The 23,832-nt window shown below is 46.7% G+C and overlaps 1 protein-coding gene across 1 annotated transcript in view; it reads right to left on the bottom strand.

The window, feature by feature from the left end:
* Nucleotides 1-23,832, bottom strand: part of NGLY1 (N-glycanase 1) — a 421,608-nt gene that overhangs the window by 129,843 nt on the left and 267,933 nt on the right. Inside the window, exon 7 of the mRNA XM_086942132.1 lies at nucleotides 3,776-3,921. Coding sequence (XP_086798258.1) covers nucleotides 3,776-3,921 — 146 coding nt within the window. The remainder of the gene's footprint in view (nucleotides 1-3,775; nucleotides 3,922-23,832) is intronic.

Here is a 23,832-nt window from a genome sequence, read left to right as displayed (position 1 = left end):
TGGAAAAAAGAATCTGAAGATGGCGCCCAAGAGTAGGAGCTTCCGCAGGAAGCGTGCCAACGTCACCGGAAATACACCAAAGGTGGGGCGTCGACGCCCACCTGGGCGACGAAAAAAACCAAAGGAAAGACTAGGATTCCTGACCCAACCACAAGACCGCGGAATAATGCACAGCATAGTGAATCCAGAAAGATTCATGCTGCAAAACTAGAGTCTGAATATAGCAGATCCTGGCGGCATTAGGATAGGCTAGAGCTTTTGGAGTATTGAGAGTGGCTCCTAGGTATGTTTGCGTGTTGGAGATTAGACTTCAACAAGTTTACTGTGAACCCCGGATTGTGCATTAATTCTACTGTTATTTGAGTGTGCTGGAGACACTGTGGGAAAGAATTGGCTTTGATGAGCCAATCATCCAAGTATGGGAAGACATGAATAGGTTGTCTTCGCAGGTGAGCAGAGACTACAGCCAGGCATTTGGTGAATACTCTGGAAGCAGTGGTGACTCCAAATGGAAGCACTTTGAACTGGTAGTGTTGTCCCACTACAACAAACCGGAGATATTTGCGATGAGCGTAATGTATTGGAATATGAAATATGCGTCCTTTAAATCTAGGGTACACAAAGTCTTCTTGCTGTAGGAGTGGGAGCACTTGTTGAAGTGTCACCATGTGAAAGTTATCTGAGTGAATATATTGTCTTAGCTCTCCGAGATCCAGTATAGGCTTGAGAGAGCAGTCCTTTTTGGGTATGAGAAAATATAGGGAGTACACGCCGGATCCTTGATATTGCAATGGTACAGGCTCTATAGCTTCCTTTTGAAGAGGATAGTGAACCTCCTGTTTGAGGCGGTGTATATCCTCTGGTGACATTTTGTTTGAACATGGATGAATGTTGGGGAATAGTTGATAAGCTCCAGGTAATAACTAGATTGGATAATTCCTAGGACCCATTTGTCTGAAGTTATAGTATGCCAGAAGGGGAGGAATTGAGAGAGACGTCCCCGACAGGTGTGGAATGATCAGGGAAAGAGGAGGCAAGTCACTGTTTGTTTGTTGCGGTGGAGGTGCGGGGTGTGGAGCCTTTACCTCTTCCCTTGCCATTGTTGCCTCTAAATCCACCTCGAAAGTAACCTCTTGAAGAGGGTGACTGATTGTTGCCTCTATATGATGCTGAGGTGTCTGTGGATAATTTCTTGGAGCCCGCCCTGTAGAAGGAGCATTGAAAAGAACTCCGATTGGATGGGAACTATAGGGCTCCAATGGATTTTGCGACATCTGTGTCCTTTTTCATCTTCTCTAAGGAAGTATCTATCACAGGGCCAAAGACATGTTCTTTATCAAAAGGTAGATTTAAAATAGAAGCCTGGACTTCCGGTTTAAAACCTGAAATTCGAAGCCAGGCATGCCTTCTTAGCTAGACACTAGTACCGATAGCCCGAGCAGCAATGTCAGCTGCATCAAAGGTACATCTAATTGAAGTGTTTGAAATTAGTTTCCCTTCCTGAACTAGGTTGTGTGCTTTAGTTTTATGCTCATCAGGTAGAAATTGGAGCAATTGTTCCAATTTATCATAGTGCGCCCAGTCATTTCTGGCTAAGAGAACCTGGGTGTTGGCAATACGCCAGTGATAGGCTGCCTGGGCAGCAACTCTTTTCCAGAGGCATCTATTAGTTTAGGTTCCTTGTCTCGAGGTGGGGCATCCCCGAGATTTGTGAGTTTGCCCGTTCACGGGCATTAGAAACAAGGGAATCTAATAGCAATTTGCCCTTGATATTAACTGGATCTGTTGGTGCAGATTTATACTTTTTATCTACCCTTGGTGTAAGGATTCGTACACGAATGGGATCTTTAAAAATATTGTCTGCATGTTTTAGCATACCCTTCAGCATAGTCAGTGTATGAGTGGATCTCTGGGAAGAGCTTAACGTTTCAAAGAGAAAATCCTCAAGTGATTCTTTATGCAGCTGAACTCCATGATACTCAGCAGCCCTATTTATTAATTCTATGTACCCTACATTATAATCAGGTGGAGAGGGTTTATAGGGTAGAATTCTGGATCATTATCTGCGCTTGGATCTGTACTATAATAGTTCCATGGATCAGGACTATTGTCATCAACACCATCCCTGTGTTCCTCATTGTGGTTGTCAGGTGATTGTGGCAGTGGTAAATTTGTGGGTGTTATAAACAAATTTGGATTAGGTGGGGAAAGAGGTGATAAGAGGAGGAGGAGAGCGGTTAGTACCAACACATTTCCTCTTAAGAGGAATGTGGTAAGTGTCCTCAGTTTCTGGTTTGCATTTTGATGGCAATTTTGCAAGAATATGTCCAGTTTTGGGATTGATTACAAGTTCTTTTTGTTTTGGGTTCGGGTATTTAAGTGTGATGTCGAAACTATACTCATTTGATGGAGTAGGAGCTGTTTTAGCTTTAGGTGCCAATATTTTTGGAGCGGATGTTAACAGCGCTAAAGTGTTCGGGTCCGAAGATGATTTTGGTTTCAGATCCCCAAGGGGTTGTCTCGACAACGTGTTTTGGTTTCGGTGCCAATTGTTTCGGCTTGGTGCCTAAATGGGGCTGACTCAATCCCAAGCCGGAAGGCTTTGATGTTGGTTTCGGTGCCGGCCCCACAGGTGGGGCATTCGAAACGTGTTCTCAGTGCCAACCTTGGCCTGAAGGCAGAGGAGGGACCGGAGCTTTTTTCTTGGGCAGAGGTAGAGTTTGGGGCAGGGGAAGATTGGTACTCACGGTACGCAAACCCTGCGGAATGTTTTTGTCCATGTCGGAGTCCGCTTCTGAAACGGAAATGGGGTCCTCTTCTTCCTCGGATCATTGAACGTCATCGACGTCTTGTTCATAATCTTCTCCGAAGAGGTCCAGAATGGAGCCGCTGTGGTTGTGTTGTATTTCGTGACGTCGAGCCAGACGGTCATGGAGCGTCTTCTTGTATCGGAAAGATTTGCATGCGTCGCAGTCTTATTTGTGGTGCTTCTGAGTGAGGCACAAGTTGCACACTTCGTGCGAGTCAGTGCGCGGGTACTTGGCGTGCATCAAGGGCATAATTTAAATGGACAATTAAAAATGCGGAATCAGCACCCATCTTTTAAATGTTTTTTTGACAGTCTCTGATATCTTCAATGTCTGTGACAAATAAGATCTTGTAATAAATAGGTCCGGACTGATGTAAGGTTTCTTATTCAAATCTTTATTGTGGTTATCCAAGACAGGAAAAAATCTAAGAACACCTGTGGATTTCCCTTCTTAGCCGACGCGTTTCGTCTCAAAATTGAGACTTCTTCAGGGCTCAAACATCTGTATTAGTCAATAAGCAAAGTAAGGTTCCTTGAGAGTAGCAGGTTATCATGAATTCTCTTAGTCTGTAGAAAGTACGCTCCTAGATTATTGGAAGTTAAGAAGTATCTGTCTATATCCTACGTTATCTTGTTATGCTGTCTATATCGTGCTTTGTCTTGTTATACACAAAGAGGCATGGTAGCCTAAGCAGAATCACGCATCACCGGTCGAGCAGCATCTGGCCACTAATTTAAGGTCAATTTTGTAGTGACTGATATAGTGAATACATTTAGAAACCATATCAGTAGAGGGGGTATAATGCACAATATGTGAATCTAGAATGGGTCATGCAGCAGAATTGATGCAAGCCTAATGCATTTATGATTACTCTCTTGACAGCTAGTGCTGCACGCCTAACACATTCACGATTGCTCCCTTGCCCGCCAGTGCCAGGTTTGCATTCTGTTAACCTGCAACCTTACCTCATCCTTGGAGAAAGCGAAGATATAGGAGAGACTCTTTCCCCATCCCACCTCATAAAGGAGGGGTTTGTCACAAACACCATCGCAGGGATCACAGTGGAGCCACCGCTTCTCTGATACACAGTACACTTCGGTCCAGACATGATCTGAAAGAAGGTGAAAAACAGAATCAGTCACCTCAGAGATCATAGCAACAACATCCCAGATTGGCTACTAAGCTTCTTACAGCCATGAAGTGTCCAGGAGTACAACATTACCTAAAAGGTATGAAACAGACTTTAGAACATTTATTTTATTTAGCCAACTTCATTTGTTTTTAGCTTTCACTTTGCCTTGTGCTTTTGGTCTAATGTTTTATTAACTGTGAAAGTACTTTTTTTGTTTTTAGTTTATTAAATCCTTAAGAGAGGATACTTGCAATAATATCCTATAATTAACTTTCATACAATGTATTTGGACTATTTACAGATTCTAACGTTATACTTTCCTATCTTAACAAAATAGCATACAATTACACTAACAATTTTATTTAGGTATTATTGAGAATAAATGGACACTGTTGCAGCTCTCGAAGTAGGAAGTTTCTTTTCAGCTTCCTAACACTACCATACAACATATTTCAAAGTCTCACCAACACCCATAATGCAATTAAATAACAATTTGTGATTCATACATATACCTTAGAAGTCTTTACCTCGCAATTTATTAAATAGGATTTTCATAAAATCTCTTCTGTACTTCTGGCTATGGGGCTACACTATGACAGCAGCCTGTATCTTTCGTAACCTATCCACTTTGCATGCCTTCACCAAACAACTGTGTTCATTTGATACCCATATTGTTTGTAAAAATATATGCATAGTCATTCGAACGGACACTAGGACCCTGTTGAAATACATAATGTTTATTTTTTTTTTTTTTTTTACACTTTACCTCAGTATTGATGTGTACTAATGGATTTGTACGCTCTTCATTTCAGTGATATCAGAGAGTATAGGATGACAGTGGAGATAGGGTACAAAATTCCATTGCAGATAGGGAATTAGAATGGAGGAAAGAGCACAATTTTCATAGAGCTTAATCCGCCTCACAAAAAAATTAAGGTGCGATTCCGTTTCACTGTTTTGGAAATAGAGCTGCTCTAAAATCCATATGGAAATTGCATTCCGATACATTTGACTATCGATCATGCAGTGTCAGATTTAGAAATGGCCCTTCCCTTGAGAGGTTTCGAAAAAGCGACAAATAGTTGTGTTTTTATTAAATGATTCAGTCATGTCAATATGCTACATGAGAGCTCTTTTTACATCTAATGTATGCAGAGCCCTTTATGCGACTGAATCAGGTTGGGGGGGGGGAAAAGACAAGTTGTTCAATAGATTAAGATGCTATTGTGAGACCACCTTAAGAAGACATTTTGGGGTGGGACAAAGTACAACCCTATCCCTATGTATTTGGAAGGAGGGTTCTTCTGAAGTGAATGCTTGAAGCTCACCGACCCTTCTGATTGAAGTGATAGCAAACAGGAATGTTACCTCCCAGGATAAAAACTGGAGAGGTTCAAATGGAGGGCCCATTACTCTTGTTAATACAATATTAATATTCCATGTGGGAGCTGGTGGAACTCTAGGAGGCATGACTCTTAAGCCTTTCTAGAAGGGCCTTGACAACTGGAATCCTAATAAGGGAAGTGAGTTGCCTATTTTGAAGATATGCAGCCACTGTTGTTAGGTGTAGCTTTATAGATGTAAAAGCTAAACTAGAGACATGCAAGTGAAACAAGCAACAAACAATGCACTGTACTTTTGGTGCTAAGTGATCAATGTGTTTGGAGGGACAATAGTAAATCCTTTCCATTTGGCAGCGTGACAGTTCAGAGTAATAGGCCCGCATGCCTCTAAGGAATATCCATACATTGTTGTGGGAGATTAATGTATCCAAATTTTAAGACTTCAGGTACCAGAATGCAAGGTTGAGCTATCTGGGATCCAGGTGTCTGATTTCTACATGTTTCTGTGTGAGCAGATCCTGCCTGTTCAGTAGTGCTTGTTGGGAACTACCAACATTTTGTGGAGTGTGGCGAACCATGGCTGGCGTGCCCATGTAGGAGCCACCGGTATGAGGGTGAAAGATGTCTGCCGAAGGTTGCAACCAAGAAACGGAAGCAATGGGAGAGGTGGAAAATCGTATGCAAATATCCTGGACCAACTCATCCATAGTGCAATGCCCTTGGATTGTAGGAACCTGGAGGAGATGTCTGGGCATTTTGCATTTTTCTGCTGTGGCTAAGATTTATTTGTGGTTGTCCACAACCCTATAAGTATTGGACGAGGACTTGTGGGTGCACAAGTCCTCCTCCTCATGGACTTATTAGTACCTCCTGTTGAGGAGATCCGCAAAGTCGTTGTCTACACCTGGGAGATATTTTGCTAACAGGTGAATGTTGTATTGGCGAGTTCACTTTCAAATGGTCTGGGCTAACTGGGAAAGCTGTGGGAACTTGGTGCCCCCCTGTGTTTGGAGATACTACGTGGCTGTCATATTGTCCATCTTGATGAGGGTTACCTTGCCAATTAGGTGAGGAAGGAAGGCTTTTAGCGCTAGGTGAACAGCTAGTTACTCAAGGTAATTTATGCGGAGATCTCTCTGACTGTGTGTTCAGTGGTCGTGGACAGAGGGATGTTGGGAATGTGCTCCCCACCCGGTAAGGAGGCGTCCTTAGTTACTGTCCTCTGCAGAACTGGGTCTAGGAAAGGCAGTCTCTTTAACAGGTTGTTGGTGTTCCACCACTGCAGAGAGTGGCAAGCTTGATGGCCGATCAAGATCTAACTGACCTACCGCTTGAGCCCATTGGTGCGATAAGCACTCCTGCAAAGGACGCATGTTCGGTCTAGCATGAGGTACTATGGTTATACATGAAGCCATCATCACGAGGAGGTGCATGACTTTTCTTACTGTCACCTGTAGCCCTGGTGTTAAAACTGGGAGAAGAGAATCTTGAATGCTTGTATCCTGGCTATATTCAGGTACGCCATACCTAGCTGTCATTTGAGAACTGCCCCAAGTAAGGTTGACTTTGAAAGGGGTGAAGGTGATGCTATTGAGGAGCCGATTGTAAAGCCTAGTTGATAAAGTAGATTTATGGTGGCCTGCATGTGTTGAAAGCACTTTTAAAGAGTTGTTCTTTCAATGAACCAATCGTCCTTGGTAGACACTTCGTAAAGACCATGGGCGCAGTAGAGACGCTGAAGGGAATTACTTTGAATTGAAAATGTTGACAGTTTATTAGAAACCTTCGATATTGGCGATGTACTGGGTTAATAGGAATATGAAAGTAGGCATACATGAGGTCCACTGCGGACATGAAGTTCCCTTGTTGGAACTATGGTATATCATCTTTAAGAGTGACCATGTGAAACTACTCTCAGAATGCATTTTTGTTTAGTGGTCTAAGGGCCAAGATTGATCAGAGGGACCCATCATTTTTGAGAATAAAGAAGTATTTTTTTTTTAAACCTTTATTAGTTGCGTTCAGCACAAAAACATGACAGTGACAGCATCTGCAATCCATTAAAGCAATAATCATGGTACATTCTATAGAGAGGTATCAGCTTCACACGGTCCAATACAATATAGGCACAGTTTCATATGTACATCAATGGGATGCCAGTATACCAGGATCTTCCCCCCCCTCCACAGGCAAGGGCGTAAGGAGGATGACACTCTCCTCCCCTCCGCCTTCAGGCATGAGGACAGGCCAGCAGGGGCGGCATCGCCACAACCCACCAACCCTTAATCGTCTGCGATCTGTCCAGTCAGCCGGCTATGTCATTATGTGCAGCAGTACTCCATACGTACGGCAAGTGTGTGCATCCTCGCTAAGCAGCGCAGCTAATATCTAGTGTAGGGATATCCGGGTCATACCATAGAGCGAAGCCGTGCACAACGCTCCCCTTCTCAAGTGTCATCTGCATCGATGAGCATGTGTGGCCATCAGTGTGTGCGTCCACCACCACTATCCCAAGAAATGGATGGGTAAGAGAGGTCCCTCCCTTAAACAGTGTCACAAGGCCCTCGGGTGTTCCCAGTCCCCTCAACATCAGTTTTACCCAACTGTCACGACTACCCGTCGTATGTTAGGCGGTGCAAGTTACCTCCCACCATGTGTGAAGTAGTATGGTGAATGCAAAGCATAGCATCTATACGCTCACAGGCCCGGGATCGGTTCGTCATCTCCAGAGGAGTCGCTGTGTGTCGCTTGAGACAGCCAGTACACCTGCAAGGGGGACCAAAAATCGCTAGGCGTGCACCGGGCGGGTAACAGTTCTGCATAAACGCCATGCTGGTCCTGGCAGTATGTGAGGTCGTCGAGCCATTCCTTAAATTTTGGTGCTCTCCCTCTACCCCATCTGCAAGCTATTCTCCGCTTAGCGAGGAGCAACGCAATGTCAACAAATTTGCGGTCCGGCTTGGGCACATGCTTGGTATAACCCAGCAGCATCACTATTGGCTCCATGGGCAGTGGGCCAGCAATCATTATCTGGAGCGCGACGTGTACCTGTTCCCAATACGTTTGTATGGCTCCACAGTCTCAAGCCAGGTGAAGGAAATCCGCGCCAACCGCCCGGCACCTAGCACACCTATCATCCTCCGAGAGATGAAACCGAAGTTTCCTGACTGGGGTATAATAGTAGCGTTGCACAAACTTATAGTGAATAAGTTTCAACCGACAGCTGGAGGAAACCCTAGCCGTGACCGAGCAGCAATAGCTCCACTGCTCATCCGTGAGTGCAGAAGGCAGTTCAGAATCCCAGTTAGTCCGAGCTTTCGGCAGTATCATTGGGCGTTGCCCACGTACAGCGGCATACAGTTTAGACACTAAGTGCTTGCCATCTGATACGAGCATGACATGCAATGGCAGTACCGTCCCAGGTTCTTCCGGGAAGTTGGGGAGTATGTCTCGCATACCCTGTCGGAGTCTGATATAGTAAAACACCTCCATGGGTGTCGGAGGAGTAGTCTGGAATATCTGTTCTTTGGTGCGGAATGTTCCTTCCTGAAATAGGTCACCCCATGTATTAAGGTGTACGCGTTTGCACATGGACCGAAATCCGTTTTCCGTTAAAAGTGAAAGTTTCAGGTGATATGCAAGGGGCAGTGCCGGGGAATAAAGCATGGGGGCGTCCAGCAGTTTAGTTACTCGCCGCCAGGCATCAATAGTACAGGTAACAGTGGTAGCAGGCGTCTCAACATCCCCAATCAGTCCCATCAGCATGCCCTTAAGCGGGAGCGGATGAACGATCCAGTCCTCAGCAGCGACCTGTGGCATAAAGGGAGCGGGGTTAACCCAGTGATAGGAGTGTTGAGCCTGAGCACTGAGATAGTATATTTCCATGTCGGGCACATCAAATCCTCCCCTATCGTATGGCTGTGTTAAGACCCTCCAGCTAAGGCGTGGTTGCTTACCACCCCAGAAAAGGCGCAGTAGCTCAGAACGGAGCCGTTTAAAAAAGTAGGCCCCCGGGTAGTAGGGAATGTTTTGGAATAGATATAAGAACCGTGGGAGGACGACCATCTTGATCAGGGAAGCTCTTCCTGCCATCGAGATCGGCAGGGCCCGCCAGCGGGACACATTATCAGTCAACTGCGAGATAGCCACCCCGTAATTTGACCGGATAGTGTCGTCTTTATCGAGCGACACCTCTATGCCCAGGTACCTTAAGTCAGAGCTGCACCATTCCAGGGGGTAATCCAGCGGAAACCGGGCTACCGATGCCGTGAGGGGGAAGAATTGCGACTTCTTCCAGTTTATATGTACCCCGGATATGCCGCCGAACGCCACGAATTCCCTCAGTAGCGAATTAAGGTGATCTTGTGGGTGACGCACGTACAAAGTAACGTCATCTGCATAGAGGGAAATACTTATCTGCCGCTGAAGACAGTTAAAGGCACTGGCCTTGTGCAACTGTCGGACTCTGCATGCCAATGGTTCTATCGCCAAGGCGAAAAGCAGAGGTGACAGGGGGCAACCCTGCCTAGTCCCTCTCGTGATCGGCATCTGCGTCGAAAGTACCCCATTGACGACGACCCTGGCGACCGGTGAGGTGTAGAGCAGTTGCACCCAGGCTATAAAGATCCGGGGGAACCCTATTCTGCTCAGAATGGCTATTAGGTAACCCCACTCCACCGAATCGAACGCCTTGGTGGCGTCCAGAAACACAGCAGCGATCGGCAAGTCGGGCGAAATGGTGGGTATTAGGGAGAACAGTGTACGCAAGTTATGGGATGTAGCTCTCCCCGGGACAAAGCCAGATTGGTCCGGCAACACCAGGGTGTTCATAAGTAGGGACAGCCTAGTCGCCGGCACTTTTGCAAGGATCTTCGCGTCGCAGTTTAGCAGCGACATGGGGCGATAGGCATCTGTGTCCTTCGGATCCTTCCCCGGCTTCAAAAGTGACGTGATCGCTACCTCTCTCATGGAGCCCGGCAGTATCCCTACCTCGAGCGAGTCCTCGAAGACCTCCTTCAGTACCGGCGCCATGATGTCGATGTAGCATTTATAAAATTCGGCCGGCAGACCGTCCAGCCCCGCCGCTTTGCCATTGCTAAGGGACATGATCGCCTCTCTGATCTCGTCCAGTTCGAACGGGCATCCCAAGAACGCCCTGTCGCTATCACTAAGCCAGCAGAGTGTGATGTCATCCAGGAAATTACCGAACTCCACCTCACCCACCTGCTGCGTGGAGTATAGACGCTGGTAGTGCTGTAGGAAGGTGTTTTGAATTCCTTGGGAATCCTGGTAAGTCCTACCCTCCCCATCAGAGATTTCCAGGATATGAGTGGCGAAGCGCTGGTGCCTCGTGAGAGCAGCCAGCACCTTTCCCGGACGGTCCCCCTCACAGTAGCGCCTAGCCGTCCAGTATTTGCCCCGGAATTTCGTTTCCCTGGCCGCTTCCTCCTCATAGGTCGACAGAAGAGCCCTGAATTTCCCCGCTAGGTCAGGGCAGGGGTTACTGACCATCTCCGCCTCCAGCGCCTTAAGCTGTGCTTCAATCTTAGTTAATGTGCGCACAATGTCCCTCAGTATTCCACAACTTTTAGAGATCGTGATCCCCCTCACTGTCACCTTAAAGGATTCCCAGATCATTTCGACCTTGTCGACCGATCCCTTGTTCCTCGGAAAGAAGGCTTCGATCTCCTCTCCCAGTTCATGTCTAAAGACAGGGTCCAGCAAGGCTGAGGGAAAGAGCCGCCACGGCGGTCGCACCCTAGCATACCCCGGCATCCCCAAGACTGTTAAGACAGGACAATGGTCCGAGTAGGTACGAGGCAGATGTTTCACCCGAACAACTCCCCCAGCGAGGCCTCGCGAGACAAAGCAGTAATCGATCCGCGCCCATGAGCGTGCATGTGTCGTAAAATGTGTACCTTCCCTAACCGTCGGGTGTGAGTGCCTCCAGCTATCCACTAGTCCAGCCTCTGTTAGTATGCCCTGAAGTGTATCTCTGGCGTTCGTGTTGTATTGTACACTACCGTCCGATCTATCCGCTACGGGACATAACGATAGGTTGAAGTCCCCCCCTCCAGAGAATGTGAGTGGCTTCAATTTCCAGTACATGGCCCCACAGCGACAAAAAGAAACCAGGAGTGTCAACATTAGGCGCATAACTATTCACAAGTATTATGACATCAGTGCCCAATCTCCCCCAAAGGATGACGTATCTCCCCTCCCTGTCCGCTCGCACTCCCAGCTTTTGAAACGGTAGTTGTTTGTTGACTAAAATAACAGTCCCCCTAGAGTACGTGGAATAGGAGGAAAACTCTCACACTCGCCCATCTGCTCGCAAACTAAGGGATACCATTCGGGTTAAGGTGGGTTTCCTGGAGCATCGCTATCTGCACATGGTGCCGATCTAAATAAGCAATCACATTCCTGCATTTGCGGGGGTTATTAAGGCCACGGACATTCCAGGACATTATGGAGACAGTATTCGACGCATCATCACCTGTGTTTGTCACCGTATCCCTGAAAGAAGATTTTGGTCAATGCTGCAGCCCTCAATCTATACGTACCTGATGCAAATCTTTCCGCTGTCCAGAGCATTCTCTGCATACAAACAGCCATACTTTCATATACCCGAACTCCAGTACCTGCACACTTGTCATTAATGTCTTCCGCAACAACAGTTCTACATTCAACAACTCGCATCCCAACAACCAAGTCCCACCCCTCCCACCATGCACAACAATCCCCCCCCTGATCTCCAGCTCCCCCCCCCCACCCACTGAAGCAACCCAATCTTGCCAGTACCACATCCCCCCCCCCACCCCGAACCCAACACTCAAGAACAATAGAAAAACCTTTTGGGGAATCCCCTCCTAAGGACACTAGAGGAATGCACCCAATCACCCCATCACTCCCCTCTCGACCCGCGTGCGCCATACGGGGAAGACAGAGAAGGTGGGGTGGTGCCTGGCATGTGTTATCCCTGCAGGCTAGAGCCCATATTTCAAGTCAGCTTCTACCAACACCTCCCCCCATTCCGGAAAAGTCACCAAAAAGGTTCATGAGGTCCATCCCAGGAGCAACCGCTGTTCATTCCAGTCTCTGCTCTGCTGTCGGATTGCCCAATCCTAGACCAACACCAGCAGAGGGGCAAATATATACAAAAGCAGTAGTCGCTCACCAGTAATCAACAATGCAGCTAACCCACCATCCATGATTCTACAGGCAGAACCGGGCTTCCCCCGACGGCAGCAGGCATCATAACTCCAAGTCCAGCCGCTGTATTATCATTTGGAGTCAGTGGTCGAATGTTCACAAGGACACAGTTAGGACTCCTCGTGCTCGGCAGGGTTCACGTCCGCCTCATCCTCCCCCTCATTTTGTCTGTCCCTTCTGGCAGTGCGTAGCTTCCGAACATAGTCCTCGGCCTGCTGCGGGTTCGTGAAGAAGTGTTGTTTGCCCTGGTGGGTCACCCTGAGCCGCGCCGGGTACAGAAGCGCGTAGTCCACTTGCATGTCCCTCAGCTTCTTCTTCACGTCCAAGAATTTCTTTCGCTGGTCCTGCACCATGGGCGTAAAGTCCGGGTATAGGGAGAACTGTACGCCGTCACAAGTTAGGTTCCGATTCGTGCGGGCTGCGCGAAGTGTCGTATCGCGGTCCCGGTAGTTAAGCAACCGGGCGATGATGGGTCGCGGCTGCGCCCCCGGCTTGGGGACCGGACCCAAAGAGCGATGCGCCCGCTCTACAATAAATTGGCTGGAGAAGGCCTCCTTACCCACCGCCGTGATGAGGATTCGCTCCACATAGTCCTCCATGCGCCCAGTGTTGGTGGATTCCGGAACCCCCGTGACGCGAATGTTGTTGCGTCTGCTCCTCGCCTCCAACTCCTCGTTCTTCGCCGCTATCACTCTCAGGATATTGTCCATTCTAGTTAGGCGCGTATCGTGGGCAGCGGTCGTGTCCTCTGAGGTAGAGATGCGCCTCTCCGCCTCCCCCAAGCGCTCCTCGTGGACCTCCAGCTTCTGCGCAACCCCATCCATTCTGGATGATAAGCGGTCAACCTTGTCGACTATCGTGGCGAAGCCCTGCCGCATCTCCTCCATCATCAGTCTCAGCTCCGGGGCTAAGGGGGTAGAGGGGGGCTCAGTGCCCGATGGTCCCGGGGCTCCACTGGTCCCCGCCATGCTGCGTAACGGTTTTCTGGCAGCCGCAGGTTCGAAAGAGAGCTTGGGCTGTTTATTGTCATTTTTGCCCATCGTGCCTCAACTGTGAGCACCCACCGGGTCTTGCGACTGATGCCAATGTCTGTGCCCACTGCTCCTAACCCAGTCAGCGTGTCCTGATGGCCCCCCGTGCGGCAATCGCGTATAAGGCGGTATCCTCTCCTCGAGGGCAGGAGTATCCCAGGCGATCTCTCTCACCCCCAGAGCCCCCGCACCGGTGATGTAGCTGCGGGTGAGGTGGTGAGGTGCTGCGTTAAGCCCCGCGGTCCGGAGTCCAGGGAGAGGTAGCGGGGGGTGGTGGTAGGCCGCAGGGCGTGGGGGGAGGCCAGCGCGCCAAGTGCAGTAAGCAGGGTCCGCAGGCTGGGCAATACCTATGCCCTCCGGGGGTCCGCTGTTGCCTCGCAAGTTCCCACCCCCAGGTTGCAGCAGGCTACAGGGGCAGCTGCGGGGTTGCAAGGCGCGAGGCCGGGAAGATTTCCGCCCTCCTCGGCAGATCCAGGCGGGCGCCGCGATGTACACCCGGTCCTTCAGCGGGCCGCCGGGGCAGCGAGCAGCACCCCAGCGCACTGCAGTGGCTCCGCAGGGGGAGAGACTCACCTCCGCCGACGCACCAAGGCCTCCAGCAGAGTTCTCCTTCAGCAATACAGGCCCCTCAGCTCCGAGGCCCAGCCGCCTCATGGAGAGCCGCGGCCTCGCGTGGTCCGGTGTCCGGGCGCCTCGGCAGCGCACCTCAGCAGCGTTCACCGGTCAAGACCCGCAGCCGATGTCGGATTTCTCCCAAAGTCGGACCGGAGCTGTGGCTCGGGTAGGGTCACCTGTGCTGCAATTCCTGGGCGTCTACCCGCAGATTGATAGGATAAATTAAGGATCTTTCTGGCCAGGCAGCCAGAGCCTCACTAGAGTGCAGCCATTAGCTAGTGCGCCCTCTAGCGCCCCTGAGAATAAAGAAGTATAGATAATATACCTGTGGGCGGAATTGAACAGGTTCTACAGCTCCTTTTTTAAAAACCTTTCTTTAGGTGAGTTTGTCACTTCTTCCAAGAGCAACTGCTGCTGTGGGTAAAATTTGTGTTTGCGAGGGAGAATGTTGGGAGGCGAAGAAGTGAGCTCCAGACAACAAACACATTGAATAATATCCAACACCCACTAGTCGGAGGGGATAATCTGCCAGGTGGGAAGAAACCCTTGTAGTCAACCCCCAGCAGGTGTTGTGTGATCAGGAAGAATGACTGGGTAGTCAGGGACTAGTGATTGCGGAGGATGGTTTTTTAAATCTACAGTTGCCTCTACCTCTGGAGTTGTTAACTTTGTATGAGCCTCTGTAGTAACCCCTAGTGAACGTGGTTTGTGTTCGAGTCCACTGATATGAAATGGAGTTTTCAGGGGAGGTGGTCTTGGAACCCCCAGGGTAAGAGGCGCAGTGACAGGAGCCACGTTGAGATGGTTTCTGCAGCGCTCCCATGGCTTTAGTTGTCTCATTATCTTTATTAATCTTGTCAAGGAGATTATCTGTAGGAAAGTAGCCTTATTTGAGATGGTTACCCCCACTTTTTGCCTGGTATTTGTTTTGATTGACTGGAAGTGCGCTGAGTTCCTGCTAACCAGGGCCTAAGTGGCAGATCTTTTTTCCAAAACTGTGCAATTGTATCCCTATTGGCAATACCTTTGGCACTCCCTGTAGGTCCTTGTTAAATGGTACCCCCGCTACCTATGGCAAGGAGGTCAAAGAGGGTCCCTAAGGGCTGCAGCATGAATTATGCCACCCTAAGGGACCCTTAACCAAACACAGACTGCCAATGCAGGCTGCATATCTTGATGCAGATAAATGTGAAAACACAACATGGCATACATGACAGTGTGCCATGCCCACAGACACCCCTACTGGAGTCCTTCCAGCCCTAAGGCAGGGTGCACTATACTACATGTGAGGGCATAACTGCATGAGCAGATATGCCCATGTGCCCCATTGCTGCCAATACAAGGGAACAGGAAAGTCATTTTGTGTACATGTGCTGGACAATGATGAAAATTAGTTCCCCCAGCTACATGATTGTTTCACAAAAAATAGGGATGTTTGGTATTAAACATCTTGTATTAATGAACAAGTTACTTACCTTCGGTAATGCATTATCTGGTAGAGACTATCACAATGCAGATTCCTTACCTTTGAATTTCCCATTCATCAGTCTGGATCCGGATACAATAACTCAGCAATACCCCTTGTGTGCGCCATCGGGTGGCTCCACCCAGGTGCACCCAGTTTTTCCACTCCAGAAGCGCACAGCCACTAAGTAGCTGATGCAGTCATGTGCAAAACTAGGGCCCTAAAAGGGGAGTAACCCTAGTGCTACAATATTAGTCTGCAAAGCGGGGAGGTATGGGTGGGCCTGTAAGGAACCTGCAGCTAGATAGAGGCTCTACCAGATAATGCATTATTGAAGGTAAGTAACTTGTTTATATGACAAAGCTGCAGATTCCTTACTTTTGAATTAGATACCCTAGACATACCATCTTGGCGTTGGGCTCCAGACTAATATCTTAAATTAGAAAGTACTGCAGGACCGAGCGACCATTTTTACTGCTTGTTTCAGGTGGATCAGGTCTACATGTTCAGGCCATATTGACCCCAAAAAGGGGTTGCGGCCTTCTTCAGGACCTTTTAACACAAGTGTTACTGCATGAAGAAAGTGAGAAAGAATAAATGAAAGAAAAATACAACACCAGTAATCCAGATATGGTGAATGTGATTTACGGGTGTCACCTTGTAGTGTAGTTCCTATATTCCCAATAGGCTCTGCGCATTGGAATAATATATCCTATTGATTAGACATAGGACTGAGGTCGACTAGGTCTCTATTGAATATACTAAACTTGTGAGTGCCAGCTAGCTTAGAGGTCACTAGAAACTTTCTCGAATTCACAAGAAGGGATTCGTTTCTGACAACCGCATAAACATTACAACTTTGTTTCCCAAGAATAAGAAATATATCTCTAGAGTTGTGGAAACAATAGATAAGTATTTCACTCAGTCAATCGTGCAAGCTTCGTTTCTACAGAGGTGCAGAGAAATAGAGAGACGGGTGTTTTCAATAAAAAGTTTATTGAACAGTCTTCTTTCTTATACAAGAGAAGTGAACTGCTACAATCGTTAAGCAGACTGCAAAGTATAATGCGTACAGCGAGAACAATATTATAAAATAATACTGTAGGAGCATTGTATGGTTTCTAAACCATATATAAATACATACAAAAAAATATTGGCTAAAAGTACTCAATTTCGTGCTTCTCAAATACGCCTACCCCAATGTACCTAACCCAAGTCTAGTAAGCGGGAAGGAGTAAGTGTGGTGTAGCATAGGTTTAGTTATTCTTAGCCAAGAATCTATCCAAGGTTTCTCTAGGTTCTAATCCGCTCCATACCTTAGTTTAGAATGAAGGAGGTCTGGTATCTCAGTATCGGGACTCGATTTCCAAACACCCCACAAGGGGAGCTTGGAAACGCTGGAGCTGGATTCTCGTTGAGAGAAATGCAGCCTCTTTATCAGTGCGTCAGCTGGAGGGTCGGCTTCCTTCAGTACTTTCTGTAGCGATCTGCGTCAGGCAAGTAGATCGTCAAAGTGCTCCGAACCACCGTGTCTTGCTAGAGCAAGTGAAGGCATATTTATACCTTGACGGTGCCTAGTTTGACGTCAAGTCAGGCATAATAGCGTCAGTAAAGATTCCCAAGGGAATACTAGTTCTTTGTAAAGTACATAAGTTCTTGGACAAATCAATATTCAAGCAAGGGGAGGTCCCTGACTGCTTAAGTCGATTTTCCAAGAAATCGTTGTGAAGTTTTGGTACGGGTGAAAGTAGCCATGCCTGTATTTGGACTGCATGGGCTATGTCTAAATAAGGGAATGATTTCTATGCCTATATTAGGGCAATGTGAATTGTACCTATATAAGGGCATAAATCTGGAAAATTCACTTTGGATCCTAAAACACCATACAACACCCACTCCACTTTATTATGTACGACATTACTAAGGTCTAAACACATAAATCATATCTAAAACATGTCTTAAAACCCCCACCCTAAATACATAAAAATGCATTTGAAATGGTTGTACAAGAAAAGAGCAATTGTGCTGTATGCATTGAAAAGCAATGTTTCATTCAAAGCATATAGTGGACATTCAAAAAACGCTATCCAAATGAATCATGAAATTACACTTATGAAATGGCTCTTAAATACAGAAGAAAAAGGTCGAGACCATGCCATGACAATATAAAATTTGTATGGTTGTGGACAAGGTCAAATATTGTCTCTTGGAAGTATTCAAAGAATTCTTGTTCTTGTAGGAATATTTCTACTTTAAGCAGATTACTTTTAGCCAAAAAAAATATTAATTAAATCTTGGAAAAAAGTAAAATCATAGAAAAACAGAGTACCAAAGTTAGAAGTTTGTTTTGGAAAGTAAAGGTCGAATACAGAGTCCCACATAACACTGTCTGCTAACTTCAAAAGTCAGTCTCATTGTTTGGAGAAAACATCAAATCTTCTAAGCTAGTAAAGAATTTGTCTACTACTGTAGGTGAAAATTGGACTAACTCGTTAAGTAGAAAGATTGCACAAAGATGAGAAGCATCGCCGTCAGCGTTAGCCGCATTAGCAATGTTCGAAATAGATGGTACCTGTGTGCCTGTTGCTCTCTGTATCTCACCGTCTGCGTCTGTGAGATCTCAATGAATGGCGTCATCAGGATTGGTAGCTGCTGGGGACAACACAGTGCATGAGGCGTTACCGGTCCGAGCAAAGTATCAACATCCGTTGCCAGGACTGATGGGAGTGTCAGACAGATGTCTAGCACGCATTCTTCTCCACATAGCAGGCATCGTAGAACAGGTAAGATGCAATCTTGCCAGATTGGTCGGAATCATAGAAACCACGTGGTATTTAAATCTCCTAAACGAGCCAAGCCCAGAATTTGTATCATGCGCTCACGACACTTCATTGCCAGGAGGGTGTTCTCCAAGCTGATCTTGGTGTCGATGGTGACTTGACTTGCCATACCAGAGCAGAATGAATTAAAATAGTATTCCTGCTACGAGACCCAAAACGAGAGGCAGGCCACCAAACAGAGTGCACGAAGTTTGGAAATATGCCTAGGACTGCTTCAAAGGGTGCCAACAGTCCCGAAAAAATCGTCTTAAATACATGTACAATACCACTCGTATCCGACATGTTTAAGATAAGTCTCCTACTCCGACGACACCCAGCTGATCCTTTCCCTCACCAACGACCCCGCCACCGCCAGAGCCAACCTACACGAAGGGATGACAGACGTAGCCAAATGGATGATGAACAGCCGCCTGAAACTGAACTCGGACAAGACGGAAGTCCTCATCCTGGGATCTTCACCCTCCGCCTGGGACGACTCCTGGTGGCCCCCCGCCCTGGACAGCGCACCCAAACCAATAGACCACGCACGCAACCTGGGCTTCATCCTGGACTCCTCCCTCTCCATGACCAGACAAGTCAACGCCGTCTCCTAGTCGTGCTTCAACATCCTGCGCATGCTACGTAAGATTTTCCGGTGGATCCCCACCGAGACCAGGAAGACGGTCACCCAGGCCCTCGTCACCAGCCGTCTGGACTACGGCAACTCCCTCTACGCCGGAACCACCGCCAAACTCCAGAAGAGACTCCAGCGGATTCAGAACGCCTCATCACGACTCATCCTGGACATCCCCCGTCGCAGCCACATCTCCGGACACCTGAGAGATCTGCACTGGCTCCCGGTCAACAAGAGAGTCACCTTCCGTCTCCTCACCCACGCACACAAAGCCCTACACAACCAAGGCCCAGGATACCTCAACAGCCGCCTCAACTTCTACGCTCCCACACGCCAACTTCGATCGACCGGCCACGCCCTCGCCACCGTCCCCCGCATCCGAAGAGCCACCACAGGAGGAAGGTCCTTCTCCTACCTGGCCACCAAGACTTGGAACTCCCTCCCGACCCACCTCCGCCTGACCCAGGACCACCTTGCCTTCAGGAAGCAACTCAAGACCTGGTGTTCGAGCAGTAGCGGATCCCCCCTCCCCATGCGCCTTGAGACCCTCTGGGTGAGTAGTGCGCTATATAAATGCTTTGATTGATTGATTGAACATTTCTGAGAAATGTATAGGGCAGTTTGTCGATAAAAGGGCATGTATCTCTGCAGAAGTCCTTGCAACTTGCAGATCACACGTCTTTGGTCAAGGTCAGTGGCACAGTTTTTTGTAAAAGAAAGGCTTTCATTCTGCTTAAAGTATCAATTCGTATAGAAGAGATGTTCAGTGAAGGCCATAATGGCGACTCCCCGCCTGTTTTAGTTTTTGGAAACAATACTTGCATACAGCAAGTGACCCTGGCTGACACACTTACGAGATAGGGGATTCCTGGCAACATGCCACAACAGCTGTGATCATTCAACATAATATAACTTCCATTAGAAAGCTGCCTAAAAATTGGATCTATCACTGCAACTGGAGAACCTTGCAGGTGGCAGGATAAGTTGTTCGAGGAACCATCGCAGGCCCAGTCTAAGTTAATTCCCCGACATAAGAGTGTACCACTTAGTGAGGTTTCGCAATTTGTACCAATAAGAAACACTCCTTTTCCCCCACTCCAACATGTGTGAATAAGGTAAATCCCAGGATGTCTTGATGTATTCTTTAACCAACCTTTCATATAGGCCCGCTGGTATATGTTTTGAACAATAGTGAAAATGGAAAATCGTCACAGGCAGAGTGATTGTCCCATGTATTATCCATTTTGTCACTGGCTTTTCAGAAACAGTTAATGGTAATCTTTCCAGTTTTTCAATGCTCAGCACCGTATAGTCTGCTCATCTCTGTGCCAAAGTGATTTGTTTATCTGCAAGGTTAAATTCAGAAAACAATGACGAGGTGTTGATTAGACGCCATGGCACATAACCAGAACGAAGATTTAGCAACGTCCAGCCCAAAATCATTATATAACGCAATTGTGACTTACCATGCTGTAACATGACCAAGTCCTGTTCCATTATGTCAATGGCAGAGGATACTATGCTGTCCAAAGAATAAATTCTGGATGACAGAGTCGTTAACCCATTGTCAACTACTGAGAGAGATTTCTCTGAATTAATACAATCAATTTCTCGTATTCATTCTGCAGTCTCTGCTTGAGTCGTTTTCCATGCTTCATTATACATGGCATAGACACCGGCGTACATAAAACGTTTATGACGCGGTTTTGCAGGTTCTTGTAAGAAGTTATGTTAATTCTGCTTATGTTAATTCTGCTTATATAGCGCATGGCTACCCCAGCAATGGGGCGTCCCAGCGCTGCGGACATACCTAGAAGCAGTGCAACACAACAGAGAAAGTGGAGATGGTGTTGATTAAATCAACACCATCTTTAAGTAAAGAGGAGCGTTATTTTACTTCTTTTAGTGTATATCTTTGGAGCCACTCAAGGCAAAGTTTTCCCACACTGTATAATGTTACTATCCCTGGATGCGGTCTCTGGATATATCTTGGATCTGACCTGTTGAATGTGAACCCTTGTGTTTTATTCACTAATCTATCTCGACAGCTGTTTGTCTCTGTGGGCCAGATTAACAATTTTTTCCAATCAGGATTTGTTCTGTTAAGTAAAATAGTTTTTACGTCAACCACCACCTCTAAAGAGTTACTTCTGTCAGGTGTATGTGGAGGTACTGACGGTATGTTTAAATATTTCATCTTAGCTAATCCAAGACAAGCTGCCTGCTGAACAGGGTCATTTAAAAACCTTATTTGTTCAGGGATGATGCAGGCTTTAAATAAAGCTTCCAAGCCTTGCACCTTCCAGTCTTTTGTGCCCCAGACAGTTTGTCTCATTGGTGTCTTTCCAAAAGTCAAAACCTAATGTAGACAGCTGAGCATAAAAGGCCGCTGAATAAATTTGCTTTGTATTTGTCAACATTTCATTCCTGTCCTATTAATATTTTTAAAGTAAAAGGATTCTGGATTCGAAATGTTAAAGCCTGAAAAGTACTGAAATTTACCAAAAAATGTTTTTGAGCTACCTTTTGGTGGCGTTGGACAATGTTCCCATTGGTTAGAAGTAAAACATTCCTAGGGTTTGCAGATCTATGTAAGAAATGATGACCATAGTGATTATAACAGTACATTTGTTCATAATCTGATGAACCTTCTAAGTATTCATGATTTGTAAATTTTGCAGACATTACTAAGTCTGACATATTATTAACAGTCTCAAAGTCCCAATCATCAGAAAATGTACTGGGTGACACAAAATCACTCAAGGAAACCTTGAATTGGTGTGTAATCTTCAACAGCTCTGCCGGACCATGATTGTCATATTCAGTTCTGTCCCAAGCTATACCCCCGGTATAGGAATGGCTGTGATGTTCACTGCTGACAAGTCTCTCTGCTCATGATGGGATGTTTTATGCAGCTTGAGGAGTAAGTTTATGTTCTTTCTCACTGTGTCCTTTGTACTAAATTTCCCATTGATCAGCATTCCTAAAGGTAAATACCATAGTCAACCAAAGTAGAAGAAAAAGTATATCTAAGGCGATGCATACTTCAACCCATGGCGATACCAGATATGTATTTTCCGAAAGAGATCTGTTATTTGTTCTTTGAAAGTTATTTTAGCTGGCTGTGTTTCATGTTCACTTGGATCCTCTGAAAAGGTATCAAAGTTAATGAAATAGCCAGAGGCAGTTCTGTCAATTGTAGGGATTGCTTCTGTATTTGATGAAATCGCTGGAACCACTTGATCACTTGTCATATTAGTATACTCAGATGCTATATCATTGTAGACAGGTGTTTCTTGACAAACTGTTATTTGGATCTCAAGAGGTACAAGTTCCATGGCTTTGTTGCATAGTCCTCCTTTTCGCACTGCAGATTCTTCAAAGGTGATGAGTCTCAGTTTGAACCTCTTGGATAGTAGCCAGATTTAGGCGTCTGCTACATCTTTGGAGTCCACTTGGCCTACTACTTATGATAGGCCACATGATGTGGTTTGACCAGGTCGATAGATACGAACCTGTTCTTTCTTCCAGCAAGGGGCGGCAGTAATACTTTCTTGATCAGAGGAAGGCCCAAATTCCTTCTTGTCCGCGATCTTTTACCTGACTAGATCCCCAATCTTTGGAATCCAGGCAGAGGTCGTTGGCTTCTCCAGTGTGTTGCTTTGACTTTTTCTGGTTTCATTTAAGTCCTGCAAAACAGCCAAACTGTCTTTGATATCAAAAGGTTTTTGTTCTACCACTGAAGTGTGACAATCAAGGCCCTGGACAATCATTCTAGTTCCAAAAAGGATTTCATATGGAGTGATTCCCCCTAGAGAACCTCTTGGCAGATTGTGAAGACTAAGTTGGACACTTATTAGATGTTTGACCCACCCGTCACCCGAGCCTAGTACCCTAGCTGTTATACATTGCTTTATGTCCTGTTTTTTTCTCTCCACTACCAAATTTTTCCTCGGGATGGAATGGACTAGAATACCGCAATGCAACGCCCAGATTGGCCATGGCCTCCTTGCAAGCTTTTGAGCTAAACGCAGGACCCTGGTCAGAATGTAGCGTGCCAACTGCATATGTGCCGATAAAGACTTGCAAATCTTTTATAACAGTTCGGGCGTCAGCCAAGCACTGGGGCCACATCCAAATGAATCTCGAGCCCGAATCCACTGCGACCATGATATATTTGTAGTTACCATCACTCTGTAAGGGATCGCAGTAATCCAGGTAAAAGCAAGCTAATGGTTTATCTGAAATTAACAGGGGCATCTGCGCCGGGCGTTTCACTGTAGAGACTGTCATCTTTTGGCAGATTTCACATTCCAAACATAGCTTCTGGTCTGTTTCCTCATGTGCCACCAGTATCGCTGCTTTAATAATGATACTGTAGCAGAAACACCAGCGTGTGGAGAGGCGAGCCCTTCATGTGCTGCTAAGATCAGTCCTAATCTATGTTCCATGTTTGGAATTACTCTATCCCCCACTCCAGGGATTCGAGTAAACTGAACATTATTTGCATCAGTTATATACGAGTATTTGAGTGGAAAGCCTTCTGGTAATGTTCTACCACCGTCTTTGCTTGAAGCATTGACAGCTTCCATTGTTTCGCTGTCTATTTTCGTTTTTGAATGAGTGATTGCATCTACAGAAGCAGTTTGCGCAGCTGCCTTCACGGCTTCATCAGCCAATAATGTCCCTGCAACGTGAACGCCATCACGTTGAGGACTCAGTGTATGGATCACGTGTGCTTTTTGTAGTTATTTTCGTAACTGAACTATTT

Source organism: Lissotriton vulgaris, chromosome 10, assembly GCF_964263255.1.
Source record: "Lissotriton vulgaris chromosome 10, aLisVul1.2, whole genome shotgun sequence".
Classification (NCBI taxonomy): domain Eukaryota; kingdom Metazoa; phylum Chordata; class Amphibia; order Caudata; family Salamandridae; genus Lissotriton; species Lissotriton vulgaris.
The sequence above is the reverse complement of the archived record's forward strand: the minus strand, read 5'-3'. Positions and strand labels throughout refer to the sequence as shown.